The sequence below is a fragment of the Babesia bovis genome, assembly GCF_000165395.2.
Source record: "Babesia bovis T2Bo chromosome 4 map unlocalized Chr4_1, whole genome shotgun sequence".
NCBI classification, from domain to species: Eukaryota; Apicomplexa; class Aconoidasida; order Piroplasmida; family Babesiidae; genus Babesia; species Babesia bovis.
Genome location: NW_026261571.1, coordinates 900,785 through 914,490, shown reverse-complemented (window position 1 = coordinate 914,490; position 13,706 = coordinate 900,785). Strand labels below are relative to the sequence as shown.

At 45.3% G+C, this 13,706-nt stretch overlaps 7 protein-coding genes across 7 annotated transcripts; 5 read left to right on the top strand and 2 right to left on the bottom strand.

Annotated features, from left to right (window-relative positions):
• The first annotated feature begins 155 nt into the window (after positions 1 to 155).
• Positions 156 to 4,361, top strand: BBOV_IV007980 (variant erythrocyte surface antigen-1 beta subunit). Its single transcript, XM_051767091.1, has 11 exons — positions 156 to 370; positions 414 to 1,154; positions 1,199 to 1,309; positions 1,348 to 1,839; positions 1,925 to 2,128; positions 2,172 to 2,429; positions 2,470 to 2,754; positions 2,866 to 2,916; positions 2,979 to 3,545; positions 3,611 to 3,781; positions 3,878 to 4,361. The coding sequence occupies exons 1-11, from the start codon at positions 226 to 228 to the stop codon at positions 4,189 to 4,191; spliced, it is 3,339 nt and encodes a 1,112-aa protein (XP_051623295.1). The 5' UTR covers positions 156 to 225; the 3' UTR covers positions 4,192 to 4,361.
• Positions 4,362 to 6,509: 2,148 nt separating this feature from the next.
• Positions 6,510 to 7,441, bottom strand: BBOV_IV007970 (SmORF protein). Its single transcript, XM_001610669.2, has one exon. The coding sequence runs from the start codon at positions 7,399 to 7,401 to the stop codon at positions 6,550 to 6,552; it is 852 nt and encodes a 283-aa protein (XP_001610719.1). The 5' UTR covers positions 7,402 to 7,441; the 3' UTR covers positions 6,510 to 6,549.
• A 44-nt stretch (positions 7,442 to 7,485) lies between these two features.
• Positions 7,486 to 8,057, top strand: BBOV_IV007965 (uncharacterized protein). Its single transcript, XM_051767491.1, has 2 exons — positions 7,486 to 7,644; positions 7,705 to 8,057. Exon 2 carries the CDS (start codon positions 7,755 to 7,757, stop codon positions 7,947 to 7,949), a length of 195 nt encoding a protein of 64 aa, XP_051623660.1. The 5' UTR covers positions 7,486 to 7,644; positions 7,705 to 7,754; the 3' UTR covers positions 7,950 to 8,057.
• A 221-nt stretch (positions 8,058 to 8,278) lies between these two features.
• Positions 8,279 to 8,902, bottom strand: BBOV_IV007960 (SmORF protein). The gene has a single exon (XM_001610668.2). The coding sequence runs from the start codon at positions 8,880 to 8,882 to the stop codon at positions 8,304 to 8,306; it is 579 nt and encodes a 192-aa protein (XP_001610718.1). The 5' UTR covers positions 8,883 to 8,902; the 3' UTR covers positions 8,279 to 8,303.
• An 817-nt stretch (positions 8,903 to 9,719) lies between these two features.
• On the top strand, positions 9,720 to 12,241 carry BBOV_IV007950 (variant erythrocyte surface antigen-1 alpha subunit). Its single transcript, XM_001610667.2, has 2 exons — positions 9,720 to 9,728; positions 9,770 to 12,241. Exons 1-2 carry the CDS (start codon positions 9,726 to 9,728, stop codon positions 12,224 to 12,226), a joined length of 2,460 nt encoding a protein of 819 aa, XP_001610717.1. The 5' UTR covers positions 9,720 to 9,725; the 3' UTR covers positions 12,227 to 12,241.
• Positions 12,242 to 12,277: 36 nt separating this feature from the next.
• Positions 12,278 to 12,721, top strand: BBOV_IV007940 (variant erythrocyte surface antigen-1 alpha subunit). Its single transcript, XM_001610666.2, has one exon. It carries the CDS (start codon positions 12,298 to 12,300, stop codon positions 12,694 to 12,696), a length of 399 nt encoding a protein of 132 aa, XP_001610716.1. The 5' UTR covers positions 12,278 to 12,297; the 3' UTR covers positions 12,697 to 12,721.
• Positions 12,722 to 13,099: 378 nt separating this feature from the next.
• Positions 13,100 to 13,630, top strand: BBOV_IV007934 (putative integral membrane protein). Its single transcript, XM_051767611.1, has one exon. The coding sequence runs from the start codon at positions 13,111 to 13,113 to the stop codon at positions 13,558 to 13,560; it is 450 nt and encodes a 149-aa protein (XP_051623643.1). The 5' UTR covers positions 13,100 to 13,110; the 3' UTR covers positions 13,561 to 13,630.
• Positions 13,631 to 13,706: the final 76 nt, after the last annotated feature.

Below are 13,706 nucleotides of genomic sequence, written 5' to 3'. Positions count from 1 at the left end.
ACGGAATCTACCGGTACTGGATAATCCATATTATTCTACATATACACTACCACTAGTGGTGGAATCCCCTTTACTCCCACCGCGCGCCTCCAAAGTACTGTCGCGCCAAAGGCGCCACTACCTCTTTACGGCGCGCTCCACCTCCCTAGGATTCCACCCCGATACATTGACCTTGACTACCACTGACTCTCACTGGACACTCTCGAAACAAGGGGTGGTAACATAATGTCAAAGGCCTGGGCACCTTACGGCAGCCTCACCCAGGCACCTACCAACCTGAAGGAGGCCATTGACTGGGTCCTCAGGGTAACTGGTAAGGATGGTAAACAAAATGTGGCAAAGAAGCCGGCAAGCACTAGTAATGGCCCCCGTAAGTCAATAGCACTAACACTAGCTCCCACACGACCATACAGATTGCTTGTGCTACTTGGCCAAGGCAGTGAAGGACCTACTGTATGATGCCAGGTCCCCGGGGACCCCTGGTCCACACCCTGAGAGGTACTGGGATGGCATACTCCTAACGGAGGAACAGTCCATAGTAAAGCCAGTGCTCCAGGACCTCGGACTCCTTGGTGATGGCAGCACTGGTGCTGCCAGTAGTACCTCTACCTGTGCTGGTGGCACCGAGGTCATAAAGGCACTGATAGACCACTTGGCACTGGGACTACAGATGTGGGTTGGGTGGCAAGAAGGGGATCAAGATAAGTGTTGTCTTAAGGGGGAAGGTGGAAAGAGTACGGGGATAGGCAGGAAGTGTGATTGTAATGGTAGTGGTGTTAACTGTTGTAGTCCCGGTGGAAAGAAATGTCATGACTGTACTGAGTGTGGTCCCAAGGCCACTGAGGCTACCAAAAAATGCTACCTCTCGGCCTATTGCAAACCCACTGCTCAACCCAGTGGTGCCGGTTCCACCACCAAAGACTACATTTGGACCTCCATCTCCACTGACTCCACTAAGGTCCACCTCCTGGCCCGTATTTTCCTAGGGTCGGTATGTCTCATCTGGAGTGGACTCAGTCAGTTGGGGTTCCTAACAGGAAATGGAAGTAGCACCGAGAGGTGGAAGGATAGTAAGCTACATGAGGTGGACAAGGGTCTCGGGTCATTCATGGCGGCCATGGGCTACGACCTGGAGAGGTTGAATGGGAGTGGTGGTAAGTACTGCCTAGGGTAGGCATGTGGACTTATGGTGTAGTAGGTAGTGGGAAGAAGGGAGCAGATGTATGGAAATTACTATCGGGAACGGAGCCTAGTGGTGCCAAAGGTATCCAATGGAAAGAATTCGCATCCGTGAAAGGTGCTTCTCAGGGTAAGTCCTACCTCCTCTATAGTACCAATGTACCCTAGGTAGTGTAGCTGAGTACTACAGCAGTATCTATAGTGGAGCAAAAACTGCCCTTACAGGGAAGAATACTGAAGAAATTTGTACAAAGTATCCCCTATTGGTACTACACATCCTGGCCAGTGGGTACTTCAGGGCAGGTAGTGCCGGGGCCAAGGGTATCACGTCGCCGCCAAAGGCGGCCACTAGTACTGACGGTGCTAGTGATGCCAAAAAGGACACTACCTCTCCCAGGAAACCACGCACTATCCGGGAAATCCTATACTGGCTTAGTGCATTGCCCTATAGTAAGGGATACAAGGCACTGGTAGAGAGGATGGGACAGAAATTCCCGGAGGGTGGGAAATACTCACTGGAAGGAACTAAATCTGGCGGCAAGACAGATCTCCACAAGGACAACATTACCCACTACCTACTGGCCGCCTGTGGCTACTGCCCACTGGTACTCATCGGTATCCAGGGGACCATAGAAAGGGAAGTGAAGCAGACAACACAAGGTGAGTGATATAGACAGTGATATATAAGGGCGCCTTCGGCGCGACAGTGCTCTAGGGGTAGTCATGTGGACTTATGGTGGAGTAGGTAGTGCTCCAGCTGCTGCGGAGAAGAATAAGTGTCCACATCATAAGAAAAACCGTCATAAGAGATGCGACCCTAAAGATATAAAGGAACAAGAAGCAGCTGCACAGGCACAGTCTCCCCAGCAACCGGGAGCTTCCACCGGAAAACCCCTCGGAAAAGGTGAAGTCTGCTATGGCGGGTACCACCTGGAAGTGTCCAAGTTTGGTAAGTAATCACAGTGGTACCCAGTCACACTAACTCTATTTAGGCCCCCTCCATGGGATGTATGCCAATGGGCTCTTTGGCTTCCATATGGACCTTTCGGCCGCCCAGTGCCTGGACCAACTGAGGATATATGTCTACCACTGCTTCTACCAGCTCTATTTCCTGAGGAAGCAGTGTAAGGTGGGAGTGGGAGGAGGAGTAGGAGTGGGAGGGAACACTGTGCTGGGCTGGCAGAGTTGTAGGTATGGGAAGGAAGTCAAGTGGAGTGCCAGCACTTGGTTGTGTTCTGCTAGCAGTACAGGTGGGTGGTATATATTTGATATGGAATAATGGTGTAGCAGGTAGTGCTGCTGGAAAGTGTAAGTGCATGGATAGCACCAGCACTGACTCGCCATTGATGTCATTCCTATGCGATGGACCAGGAAAGATGGTGTGCAATCAAACCATCGGCAGAGGTGTCGATGATTATCCACCTATTGAGACTCATTGGACCACTAAAGATGATAATCCTAAAGGTCACTTTGGCACGCCAGACCTCAATTACCCCAAGTTGTGCCCTGTTCCAATGGGTTGGAGCGCAGAAAGTGGTAGTGGCAGTACTCAACAAAGAGAGAACCACTTCAAAGGTACGTCCCAGTACTATATGGCACCCCTAAGGCACTGTATATATACACTAGGGGCACCCCCTGGGCGCCACAGTAACCCTAGCGACTAACAGTGACTCATGGTATGCACAGATTTAACCCAGGGTACCCATAAGACAGAGCAACTTACAGGAGCTCAAGCAGGTACGTCCCACCCTAGTTCTATAAGGGCGCCTTGGGAGTCACATGGACTCATCGTGTAGCAGGTAGTGGTGCCGCTGGCACTTACCCTGCCCACTGCACTGGGAATACACTGTCACTACTCCTGGAGTACCACTGTGACCCAGAGAAGTGCCATGGCACCCTAGTGGTACTACTGAGACTACTGGCCTGTATTACTCCCACGGTGCCACGGACCCTGGGTGACCTCTTTGGGTTCTATTACTATATAGTCTATATTGGGGGAAAGAGTGGTGGTGCTGGAGAGCAGGAAGTTAACAAGGCCCTAGGGATATACGAGCAGGAATCTAAATTGCACATGATGTCTATTGGTGGTGATGCAGTGGTCGAGGCACTTAAGAAATACGGTGGAGATTGCAGTAACAAGAACGATACCTTGAAGTGCCTATATACATGCCCTAACAGTGCCCCTACTGGTCAATGCTCTCAATACCTCTCTCCTCTGAGTGGCCAGCAGTATGGCCAGTTGAGTCCAGCGATGGCCGGGACCTACCTGTCATGGTTGGTATATTTGATAGGGGAGTTCCAGGAAGGGTTGGATAAGTTGAAGGAGGATTATATGAAGGTGGATTGTAAGAGTGATGGGTGTACGGGTAGGTTTCAGTGCTATAGGGGCGCCTTCGGCGCGACAGTGTCATGTGGATTAATGGTGTAGTAGGTCCGGGAGGAGCTGCTGGTGGATGTGGCGGTGGACAGTGCCAAGCCGGAACCCATGGAAATAGAGACACATGCTGCTGTACCTCTGTCGTATCATGTACCGGGGTACTACCGGTGTTGTACAAGTATGGCTTTGGGTATGGTGATGTAGAGAAGTTGCACAAAGGTCCAGGTGAGTTATAGTACAGTAGTATGGATAGTGTAGACATAGTGCTATAATGGCGCCTTCGGCGCAACAGTGCCCTAGGGGTATTAAATGGTGGTGTAGGTACACAAAAAAAGTGTCACGATTTCTTGGAGACCTTGAAGAATGTAGAAGGCAGCAGCGAGTTCAAGAAACTCATTAACGAAATAAACCAGCTCATCTACACCACCAGGCTCCCCTGGATCTTTGTCCTGACCATAGCATGGCTAGTAGCGGTGCTCTACCTAGCATTTGGTGCCATATGGCCACTGGACTGGACACATATGAGGTCACATTGTAGGGGATGGTTCAGGAAGGGTAGTCTGAGTCCATGGGAGGTACTGATGGTGGGTAAGAAGAAGGGGAGGGGTATATTGGAGTTCTTTGGTAAGACATAGTGGCAAAGTGGTGGCGCCTTCGGCGCAACAGTGTCTCTAGGGACAGTAGCTGTGTTCGGGGGTCCATTAGTGGCTGCATTAGTTAAGAGTAATGATGCCTGGAAAATACCACTAGCGGTATTGCTAGGAATAGGTGGAGGGGCATTACTAGTAGCAGTAATGGTGAAAGCAGTAGTGGGATCTAAATAGCAAAAGTAGTGCCTATAGGGGCAATAACTACAAATAATGTAGATAAAGCAGATAGTAATCGCATGGTGACTATATAGTGTCAATTTTCTGTGTATTTTACCCGATGTTGATGGGGTTAAGTAGTGAGGCAGTGTAGAAACAATGTTTTCAGGGCGCGCCGTAAGAGATAGGGGCGCCTTCGGCGCACGAATGTCCGTTACAGTGGCGCGCAACAGTGTCCTAGGAGTGGTCATATGAAGTATCCGTAGTGAGATTGGAGCATCAATTTTTGTTAGCGTTAACTAATAACTTTAGAAAACGTTTATTCACACTTTTAATCAAAGTTTCACAAAAGTTTAGTAGCACATTTCGAAAAACTTTACTAGAAAAGTGGTAGCTGTTAGGGGTATTAAATGAATAAAGTTACTGACATTTTTTGGTGGACATCTAGTGGTAATGATGGTATACGTTTTGTAATGTATTAATAGCCGCTCTGGTAAAACTCCAGTAGCACTGTTAGTAAAGGTTTCGTAGTGATTTATTAAAATTTTCGTCCTATATTCAGTAAAAGTTTACTACGGTTTTTGGCAGAGGTTTCACAGAAAAGTAGTAGCAGTTTTGGTAAAGGTTTCACAGAAATGTAGTGGCGTTTTGGTAAAGGTTTCACAGAAATGTAGTAGCACTTTTGGCAGGGGTTTCATAGAAAAGTAGTGGCAGTTTTGGCAGGGGTTTCACAGAAAAGTAGTGGCATTTTAGTAAGGGTTTCACAGAAATGTAGTAGCAATGCTAGTGAAGGTTTAGTATAAAAGTAGTTGTTGTTAGGGTATTATATGGATGAGATTACTCAGTGTTTTGGTGGACATATCGTAGAATCTATCTAGAAAGGTTAGTAAGGATTACGTAATGATTCTATTAAACTTTTCATGGTATATTCAGTAAGAGTTTACTGCTGGTTTTAGTAAAGGTTTGACATTACTTTTGGTAAAAGTTTCACAGAAATGTAGTGGCTGTTAGGGGTATTAAATGGTTATGTAGGTACTGGGAGTGCACAGAAGAAGCAATGTCACCATTTCCTGAAAACACTGACGAAGGACCTAGAAGGTGACCACCTGAAGACAGGCATCACTGCTAAAGGCCTCCACCACGAAATAAATAAGCTCATCTACACCACCAGGCTCCCGTGGATCTTTGTAATGACCTTGGCGTGGCTCATGGCAGTGCTATACCTAGCCTTTGGTGCCATATGGCCACTGGACTGGACTCATATGAGGTCACATTGGTTAAGGGGTGGAGAGCACCGGTGGCAATGTATGTGGTATAAGGTGATGACGGGGAGGAGGGGAATGGCATTGATAGAGTATTTTGATCAAAGTTTATTAGTGATTTTAGTGATGGTTTAGTAGCATAGTTAGTAAAAGTTTAGCAATGTAGTGGTAGAATTTTTGGGTAGAGTAATATGTGTAGTAGTACTTTTTGGCGACTACATAGTAACTGCTAACTCTCTGTGTCCCTCCCTCCCCGCACAAAGGAGTGCTTAGTGGGGCCATAATTTATGTTGGTGTTACCCCGGTGGGGTTTTTAGGATGCTAGGGCAACCCTCATGATGGGGCACTAGTTAGTGGCTTGAACAGTAGTGTTGGCACTTTATAGGCACTGATCTGTGTCTATAACAATACATGATCCATTGATTGAGGTCATGCCAACTTACTTTCAGGACTCTTGTAGCGATCACTGTGGATATCCTGATAGAGGTAGTGATATGTACTAGTGGAGAGTGGGATGTATAATATGATGTAGTCTAGGAGAATACATATTGTAGTACTAACACTGAATATCACTGTGGGTCAGTGGTCTATAACAAAGTCACTTCCATGGGACATTATTGATACCCTGGTTAGTATACAGTACCATACTAAGCCATTACCGGGGAAACCACAAAGTAGCATATATGCTAATGTGCAGTTGTATTGATACAGCGGTAGAGAGCGTACATGGGTGCTATGATTAGGGAGGTTGGGCTATGTATGGGTGCTGTGGCACAATGGAGTATATGTATTAGGGTAGTGTGGTAGAGATGTACATGTACTACTACATGGTAGGACATATGTGGCACTGTCGTGTGATACAAATGTATATCCACTATGACATTATGATAACTGCGTTTTCATGAAGTTGTCCATGGTTGTTGATTCACAAATGCAAATACCAAAAACGATTAGGCCTTTGCTTCTCCTCAACCGTCGAGAAATGCTCCCTAATAAGTTCTTCCACCTCGGGATCTATAGGTTCATTATAGTCCTCTGGAACCTTGGCAGCCAAATCAGATGGCAACAAATAACGTAGAGCAATTCTGTTTTCCTCCTTTGATAACAGATACCAGTCGACGCTATATAATGACAAATAATCTCTAATGCGTTTTTCAAACACAGGCGCTATTGGCTCTCTACAGTCCGGTGCTACAAAAGCTTTCGTAGAATATGGCAACCTGTCACGAAGATGTTTTCTGTTTTCGGGCTTCTGTACAAAATACCATTCAAAAGAAAACTTGGGTAACTCTGGTACATCAACAGGTGTATTGGCAGATGCGTCTTTTTTACCGAAGAATCTACTGGTGAAGGACTTCTTTGGGGGTTGGCCAACATCAGTGGTTTTACGTTGTGCAGAATCAGACTCCTTTTGTTTCTGTTTTTCAACCCAAGAAAAATGATTTCTAATACGTTTTTCTACTGCGGGCAATATTGGCTTTTTGCAGTCCTCTGGTACGGACAATATCATGGTCCATGGCAATATGTAACGAAGAGTTGCTCTGTTTAAGGGTTTGGGTAAGAGATACCATTCAACAGAAAACATGGGTGGTTCATCAGTCTCACTCTTTGAAACCTCTTGAGGTTTAGCAACAGATTCTTCATTCTTACGTAATGATCCACTGACCACTGAGTCCTTCTTGGGTTGCTCCTGGACTACATCAGTAGCAGTGACAGTGGCAGAAAGCCCAAATGCCACCAATATACAGATCGTTGGTAAGGTTTTAATGCCTACCATCTTGGTAAGGTTAATAGGGAGTGAGGTTCTTAACTGTTGCACCTGATGTCGTTGTTGTGCCCCCATGCATTATACTAGTAACAGCATGTTAGGAGTTGCTCTTCAGTGCAGCTATTTAAGTTGCTGTGCACTATATATCTGGGAGACATTAAATCATGGTGGTTCTGTCGCTGTCAGGCACTGATCAGATAACTATCGGTACAGGTGCTCTACAGACCGGTATTGGAAGAGTGAAATTATACGGTAAGAATTGTTAATAGCTACGTACCTGTCACCATCTGTACAAAACCAACGACATGATAGACAAGGTTACTTCACCAAGTGCTATAGTGTCCTTTTGACCATGACATACTATGGTATATATTCCGGTACAGTGTCATAGGCACTTATGTTCTGTTAGTTATCATGATGGAATCATATTCCAAGATAGTTGTATCACGGATTATGCCTATATCTATGCAGTATCACGGTACCAACAACGGTATAATGAGATGGCATCCTGTGAGCTGTATTGTCAAGAAGCTACCTTGTGCAGTAGTGGTGAGTGATATAGGGACGCCCAAATGCGTGCTGTGCTAACGCTGCTTATCAGAAAGCACCCCTATTGCTAGTTAACAGTAATATTAGCACAGCAACGTGTCGTATGAGATTAATGTAGTGTTTAGTATGTTGCTGTGAAGAGATATATATCTGAAAAGGAAAGTATCTGTTAGAAGCGCTTGTTATGTCTGTGTATAGTATACTAATCATGTTATGATTACTAGTGTTAGCTACACAAGTCTATACTTCATGATATACTGAGCAATATGCAACAATGTAGTGTGCTACAGAAGTCTATATACTATGATATTATGATAACTGCGTTTTTATGAAGATATTAGAGTATTGGTGATCTACCAATATCAATCCATGGCTGTTGACCATGAGTGCGTTAATCTCCCTTTCTGGAAAGTCTGTGAGAATAACTTCCTAATATCTTTCTCTACTTCGGGTTTTATTGCTTCATTAGAGTCCTCCGGTACCTTTGCAGCCAAATCAGATGGCAACACATAACGTAATGCGGCTCTGCTTTCCGGCTCGGGTAGCAAGTACCATTCAGCGGCCTCTATTTTGAAAAACTTGATAATACAGCCCTCTAGTGCAGACCAGATTCGCCTTTTGTAATCCTTTGGAACCATTTCTGCTATATCGCTTGGCAGCGCTTTACGTAAGGCAGCTCTGTTTTCCGGCTTGGGTAACAGATACCATTCAACAGAGTATTTGGGTGGATCATTTGGATCACTGTATCCTTGGGTGTTATGGCTGCTTGCTTCTTTTTCTTCCACAGGTTTAGTTGCAGTTGATTCTTTCTTGCCGAAGAATCTACTTAAGAACGATTCCTTCTTGGGCTGCTCCTGGGCTACATCAGTAGACGTGACAGTGGCAGAAAGCCCAAATGCCACAACTAAGCAGAGTTTCCATAGTATGTTGAATGTTACCATCTTGAGAAAGTTAGTGAAGAGTGAAGATCCTAGTTGAGAACATATATAGTTGTTGTTATGCCCCATGCATTATACCAGTAACAGCATGTTAGGAGTTGATCTCCTATGCAGTTATTCAAACTACTATATGATAACTATTTATGTGGCATGTAACTATTGCGATTGCATTTCTATCATGCATTCCTCAGATAATTATCAGTGGAGGTGCTCTACAGACCAGTATTGGTACCCTAGTGTTTGCAGGTAATTATCACGATATATGACATGAGTGTCACAATATGTGCAACATCTATGCCATGATAGACAAGGTTACTTCACCAAGTGCCATAGTGTCCTGTTGACCATGACATAATGTGATTCTATATACCAGTACAGTGTCATAGCCACGTGAGATCTGTTGCCGTCCACTATGGAAACATATTCCAAGATAGATGCATCACGGATTGTGTCTATATCTATGTTGTATTACGATACAAACAACGGCATAATGATATGTTAACCTATGAGCAATTATGTCACAACACTACATTCTGTGGTCATGAAGATTCATTTATAAAGATGTCATAATGCATGACAATATCAATCCGCTCACTAGAGATCACCATTTGTAGTTGGTAGTGATGGTAGTAGTCGTTGCGCTATACCTGCCTAACAAATGAATACAGTGTAACATAGAACAACGAGTGTTATAGTGCTGATGCAAGTAGTGATACTTTTAGTAAAAGATTGATAAACGTTCCATGAAAATATAGTAGTATTGTTAATAAAAGTTTCATCGAAGTTTAGTAACTCACTTAGTAAAGAACTGCTAGCTATTCGGGGGAGTGATCTAGCAGTGCCATAATGGTACCTCTGTAGTACGGACCTATATAGACCAGCTGGCACAGGTACTCAGTGCACTCGTTGGGTGGAGTAAGATAGTGGAGTGTAATAATGGTAGTCAGGGTCAGGCCGCTCATGGCACTAGTAGGTGCACTGGTGGCAAAGGTGGCAGTGGTACGTGCAAGTATCTAGAGGATGTAGAGCGGAAGGATAGCTCTTGTGACAAGTGTGGGTGTATTAAGGGAGGCAGTAGTAGTCACCTGGGCAGGGGGTGTACAAGGTGTAGTGGTGGTAGTAGTACGCATAGGTGTAGCTGTAGTGGTGATGGATGTACTGCTGAGAGTTGTAAATGCGCTTTAGCAGGCAAATGCTGCAAGTGTTGTTGTAAGGGTGAGTGTGGGAAGTGTAGTGATAAGTGTAGTTGTATGAAGGACGACAGCTATCACTGTCGTATATACCATGACAGTTATCAGTCAGCATATGGAGAAATGTCGTTCATATCAATATACGATAGCTCAGATTATCGTATAAGACCCGTATGGTCGGATCTAAAGGAGAGAGGTAATGGTAATACCCCCTCCCACCGCCGTCACCAATGTGCCCGTATTTTCCTAGGGTCAGTATGTCTCATCTGGAGTGGCATTACCTATATGCATTGGACAGGCAAATGGGACGTTACTAGTCCATACTGGAATAACCACATCCTCGACGGTAGTGGTCTAGATGACGGCACACTATCCCAATGGCTACAGGCCCTAGGGTTTCCTAAGGCAATGTTGAATGACAAGGGACCGGAGAATAGACTCGATAAGGTGATTAACATTGACTTTGTACAAAAGTTCTATTTGGGATTCGCAGATACTAGTAGCAATAAAGGCCATGGCAAGGACAAGGATGATAATACATTTAGGAATCCAGCTGGGTTTAACTTTGGTGGTTTCATTCACGCTATAAATAAAGGTGCATTTGGCGGTAGTGTCTTTCAGGGCAATGGTACTGACCCGAAGATTGACCAGAACAAGCTCGGTCCCCTCTTCAAGCTCTACATTCTATCATGTGCCTACTTTACTGGATTACAAAAGAAGAGTACGAAAGAGATCACCAACACTAAAAATCCCAAGACAATCCGTGAGATCCTATACTGGCTAAGTGCATTGCCCTATAGTCAGGCATACCCAGAGATATTGAAGCATGGTAAGGATAGACTCGAAAAGGTACTCAAGAAACCCGAAGAAAATAGCAATGAGACACCAACACTCGCCTTTCTCCAAGAAAAACGCCCTCATCCCATTACAGTTCATGAATACAACCTGTTTGCCCACTTCCAGGCAGTGACCCAGTACTGCCCACTGGTACTCATAGGTATTCAAGGAGGATTACACAGCACTACTGGCACCAAGGAACCACCTATCCACTCCTTATATGCCAACACTGAGTGTGGATTTACCTATCCCACTGTGTCCATCCAAGCATACAACCAGGTGGTACACTACATTAGGGCTTTGTTCTACCAGTTGTACTTCCTTAGGAAGCAATGTGCAGTGAAAGTTACTTGTGGAGGTAAATGGCGTGAGTGTAGGTATGGTAGTGGAGTGCTTGGAAAGGGTGTAGTTAGCTGGATGTGCCTGGGGTGTAACCCCATGGAACATGATAGGCATTATAGGGTGGGTAAGGTAAAGGAGGAGTTGGGAAAGGTGGTAGCAAAGGGGGGCGCAAAGGATATTCCGGGGGCACTAAAGGAAGTATTAGAGAAGATTGGTGAGGTAGTGGTACAATTGGGTAATGCCCAGGAGGCATTGGAAGGGAGGAAGGGAGAGGAAATCAAGGGGGTGCAGAAGGCACTAGGGGAGGCTAAGGCGGGACTAGAGAAGGCTAAGACGGGACTAGAGGCGGAGGTGCAGAAAGTGAATAAGGGTGGGCTGAATGGAAAACTAGGGGCGGCTAAAAATAAACTAGAGGAGCTGACGAGGAATGGTAGAAGTAATGGGAAACTAGGGGAGGTAGAAGGTGCACTAGGGAAGGCAACGAATGGTGAAGAGAACAAACGGGACTACAGTAGTGCCAAGGACAAGTTAAGTGAGGCTATTAAAGGTGTACGTGATGCATTGGAGGCATTGAAGAAAGAACTAGAAAATGAGAGCTCAAAGCTATATGGCTACATACCCTATTGGATCACGCAAAAATTTATTCAAGCCATAGAGCAGATGAAGGATATATGCAACTCTCCCAAGTGCTCTGGATGTACACAACACTCCACAAAGTGTGGCAAAAAGGGGAATCCTACCATGTGTTCTCAGTGTGGCAATATGACTACCACTGGTGTCCCCTCCCCCCTCCAGGCATTCCTAGAGGACAGGTTGCCCGGGTTTAGTTGTAATGCAGTACCAGACAACGAAACGCCAGAGTACCCATCCGCTGCATCCCACTTGGGACACTGTGGTGGTTCAGGCCAGTGCTGCCCATTGCCAATGGGATTTAGAAATCAATTCTATAGTGGCGGCATCAGTGATATGACTGGGTAACGTCATCACCTTCATATCGCAAGGCACCATGTAGTACTGTTTACCAGTAGTAGTTCTATTGTGACTAAACGATGACACTGGTAATAGGGTTGGTAGGGGCCCTAGGGGGAGTAGTGGAGGCAGTAAAGGATGTACTAGAGAAAAGGAGTATCTCCTTAGGGCAACTAAAGGAGGCTTTAGAGAAGATACTGGAGGTAGTGAGTAAACTAGTGGAGGTAGTGAAGAAGAAGGATGGTAGTGGGAATGGAAATGTGAAGGGGGCACTACAGGAGGTGAAGGGGAAACTAGAAGGGGCTCAGACGGCACTAAAGGCGGCTAAGAAGGAACTAGAAAAGCCGGGGGTGAATGGTAATCTAGAGACGGCTAAGGCTGATCTAGGGAGCGTTAAGGGGGAACTAGAGGAGCTATCAAATGGTAAAAGTGGTAAACAAGGATTACTACAGGAAATGTGGGAGGCATTAGAAAACTAGGTGATAGTCAGAAGTCACTTAAGGATTTTATCGAAGTGTCCCAAGGTCAACTCCAAGTAGGTCCTAGTAAGAACACCGTCAGTGGGTTTATCCATAAGGTAATGAGACAGTGTAGTAGTAGTAAAAGCAAAGATACCAAGGTCATTGGGACACTGATAGACCACTTGGCACACGGACTACAGAAGTGGGTTGGGTGGCAGGATGGAGATACGTGTTGTCTGGGACAGAAAAATAAAGAAAAAACAACGAGCAGGATCAGTAAGGGTATAGGAAGCCACTGTGGAAGTTGTGGCGTAACAGTTTACTCCGGTCAGTGTTGGTGTCCTGAGTGTAGTACAACTGATGGTGGTTGTTGCGCTGATAGCATCATCTATAGCAGACGCTTCTATATTGTCATTAGCAATGGCCTCTATTATGTCCTTAGCAATGTCTGGCAATTCCCAACAATATGGAGGACTAAGAACTGTTACTAAGTACTACCCAGTACTACTCAGTACCATAGGCTTCCCCCTCCTAGCAGTGCACCTAGTTTCCCTGGGAATTACCTGGTACTGTATAGAGTACAAAAAGATATTCCACTGGCCCAAGGATTATATGTGCTTTGGCCTATTGGCAGCAGTGGTAATACTGGTAGCTGTGGTAGCGATTGCGGTGGCATACTCCGGAGAACTCGAGGATGAACATGTGCAATACACCCTTCTGGGCTACTCAATATTACTGATGGTACCAGTATTCTGGTATGCATACCGATGTGGTCTACTTACATGGAGATGGAATTCTTGTCTCCCCAAGAAGAAGAGTCTCAATGGTAATGACACTGCTGAACACACGGAATCAGGCACTGATATCGCAAAGGAATCATAGTGGTGAGAATGACTACAGTACCACCCTGATAGACTTAATGGCCCAACTTGGGATAACCCAATATGAACTGGGATGCTCAGTGTGGATGCCTAATTTATATTATGTACAAAATAGAGTGTGATATTTAGAAAATACTGACCACATGT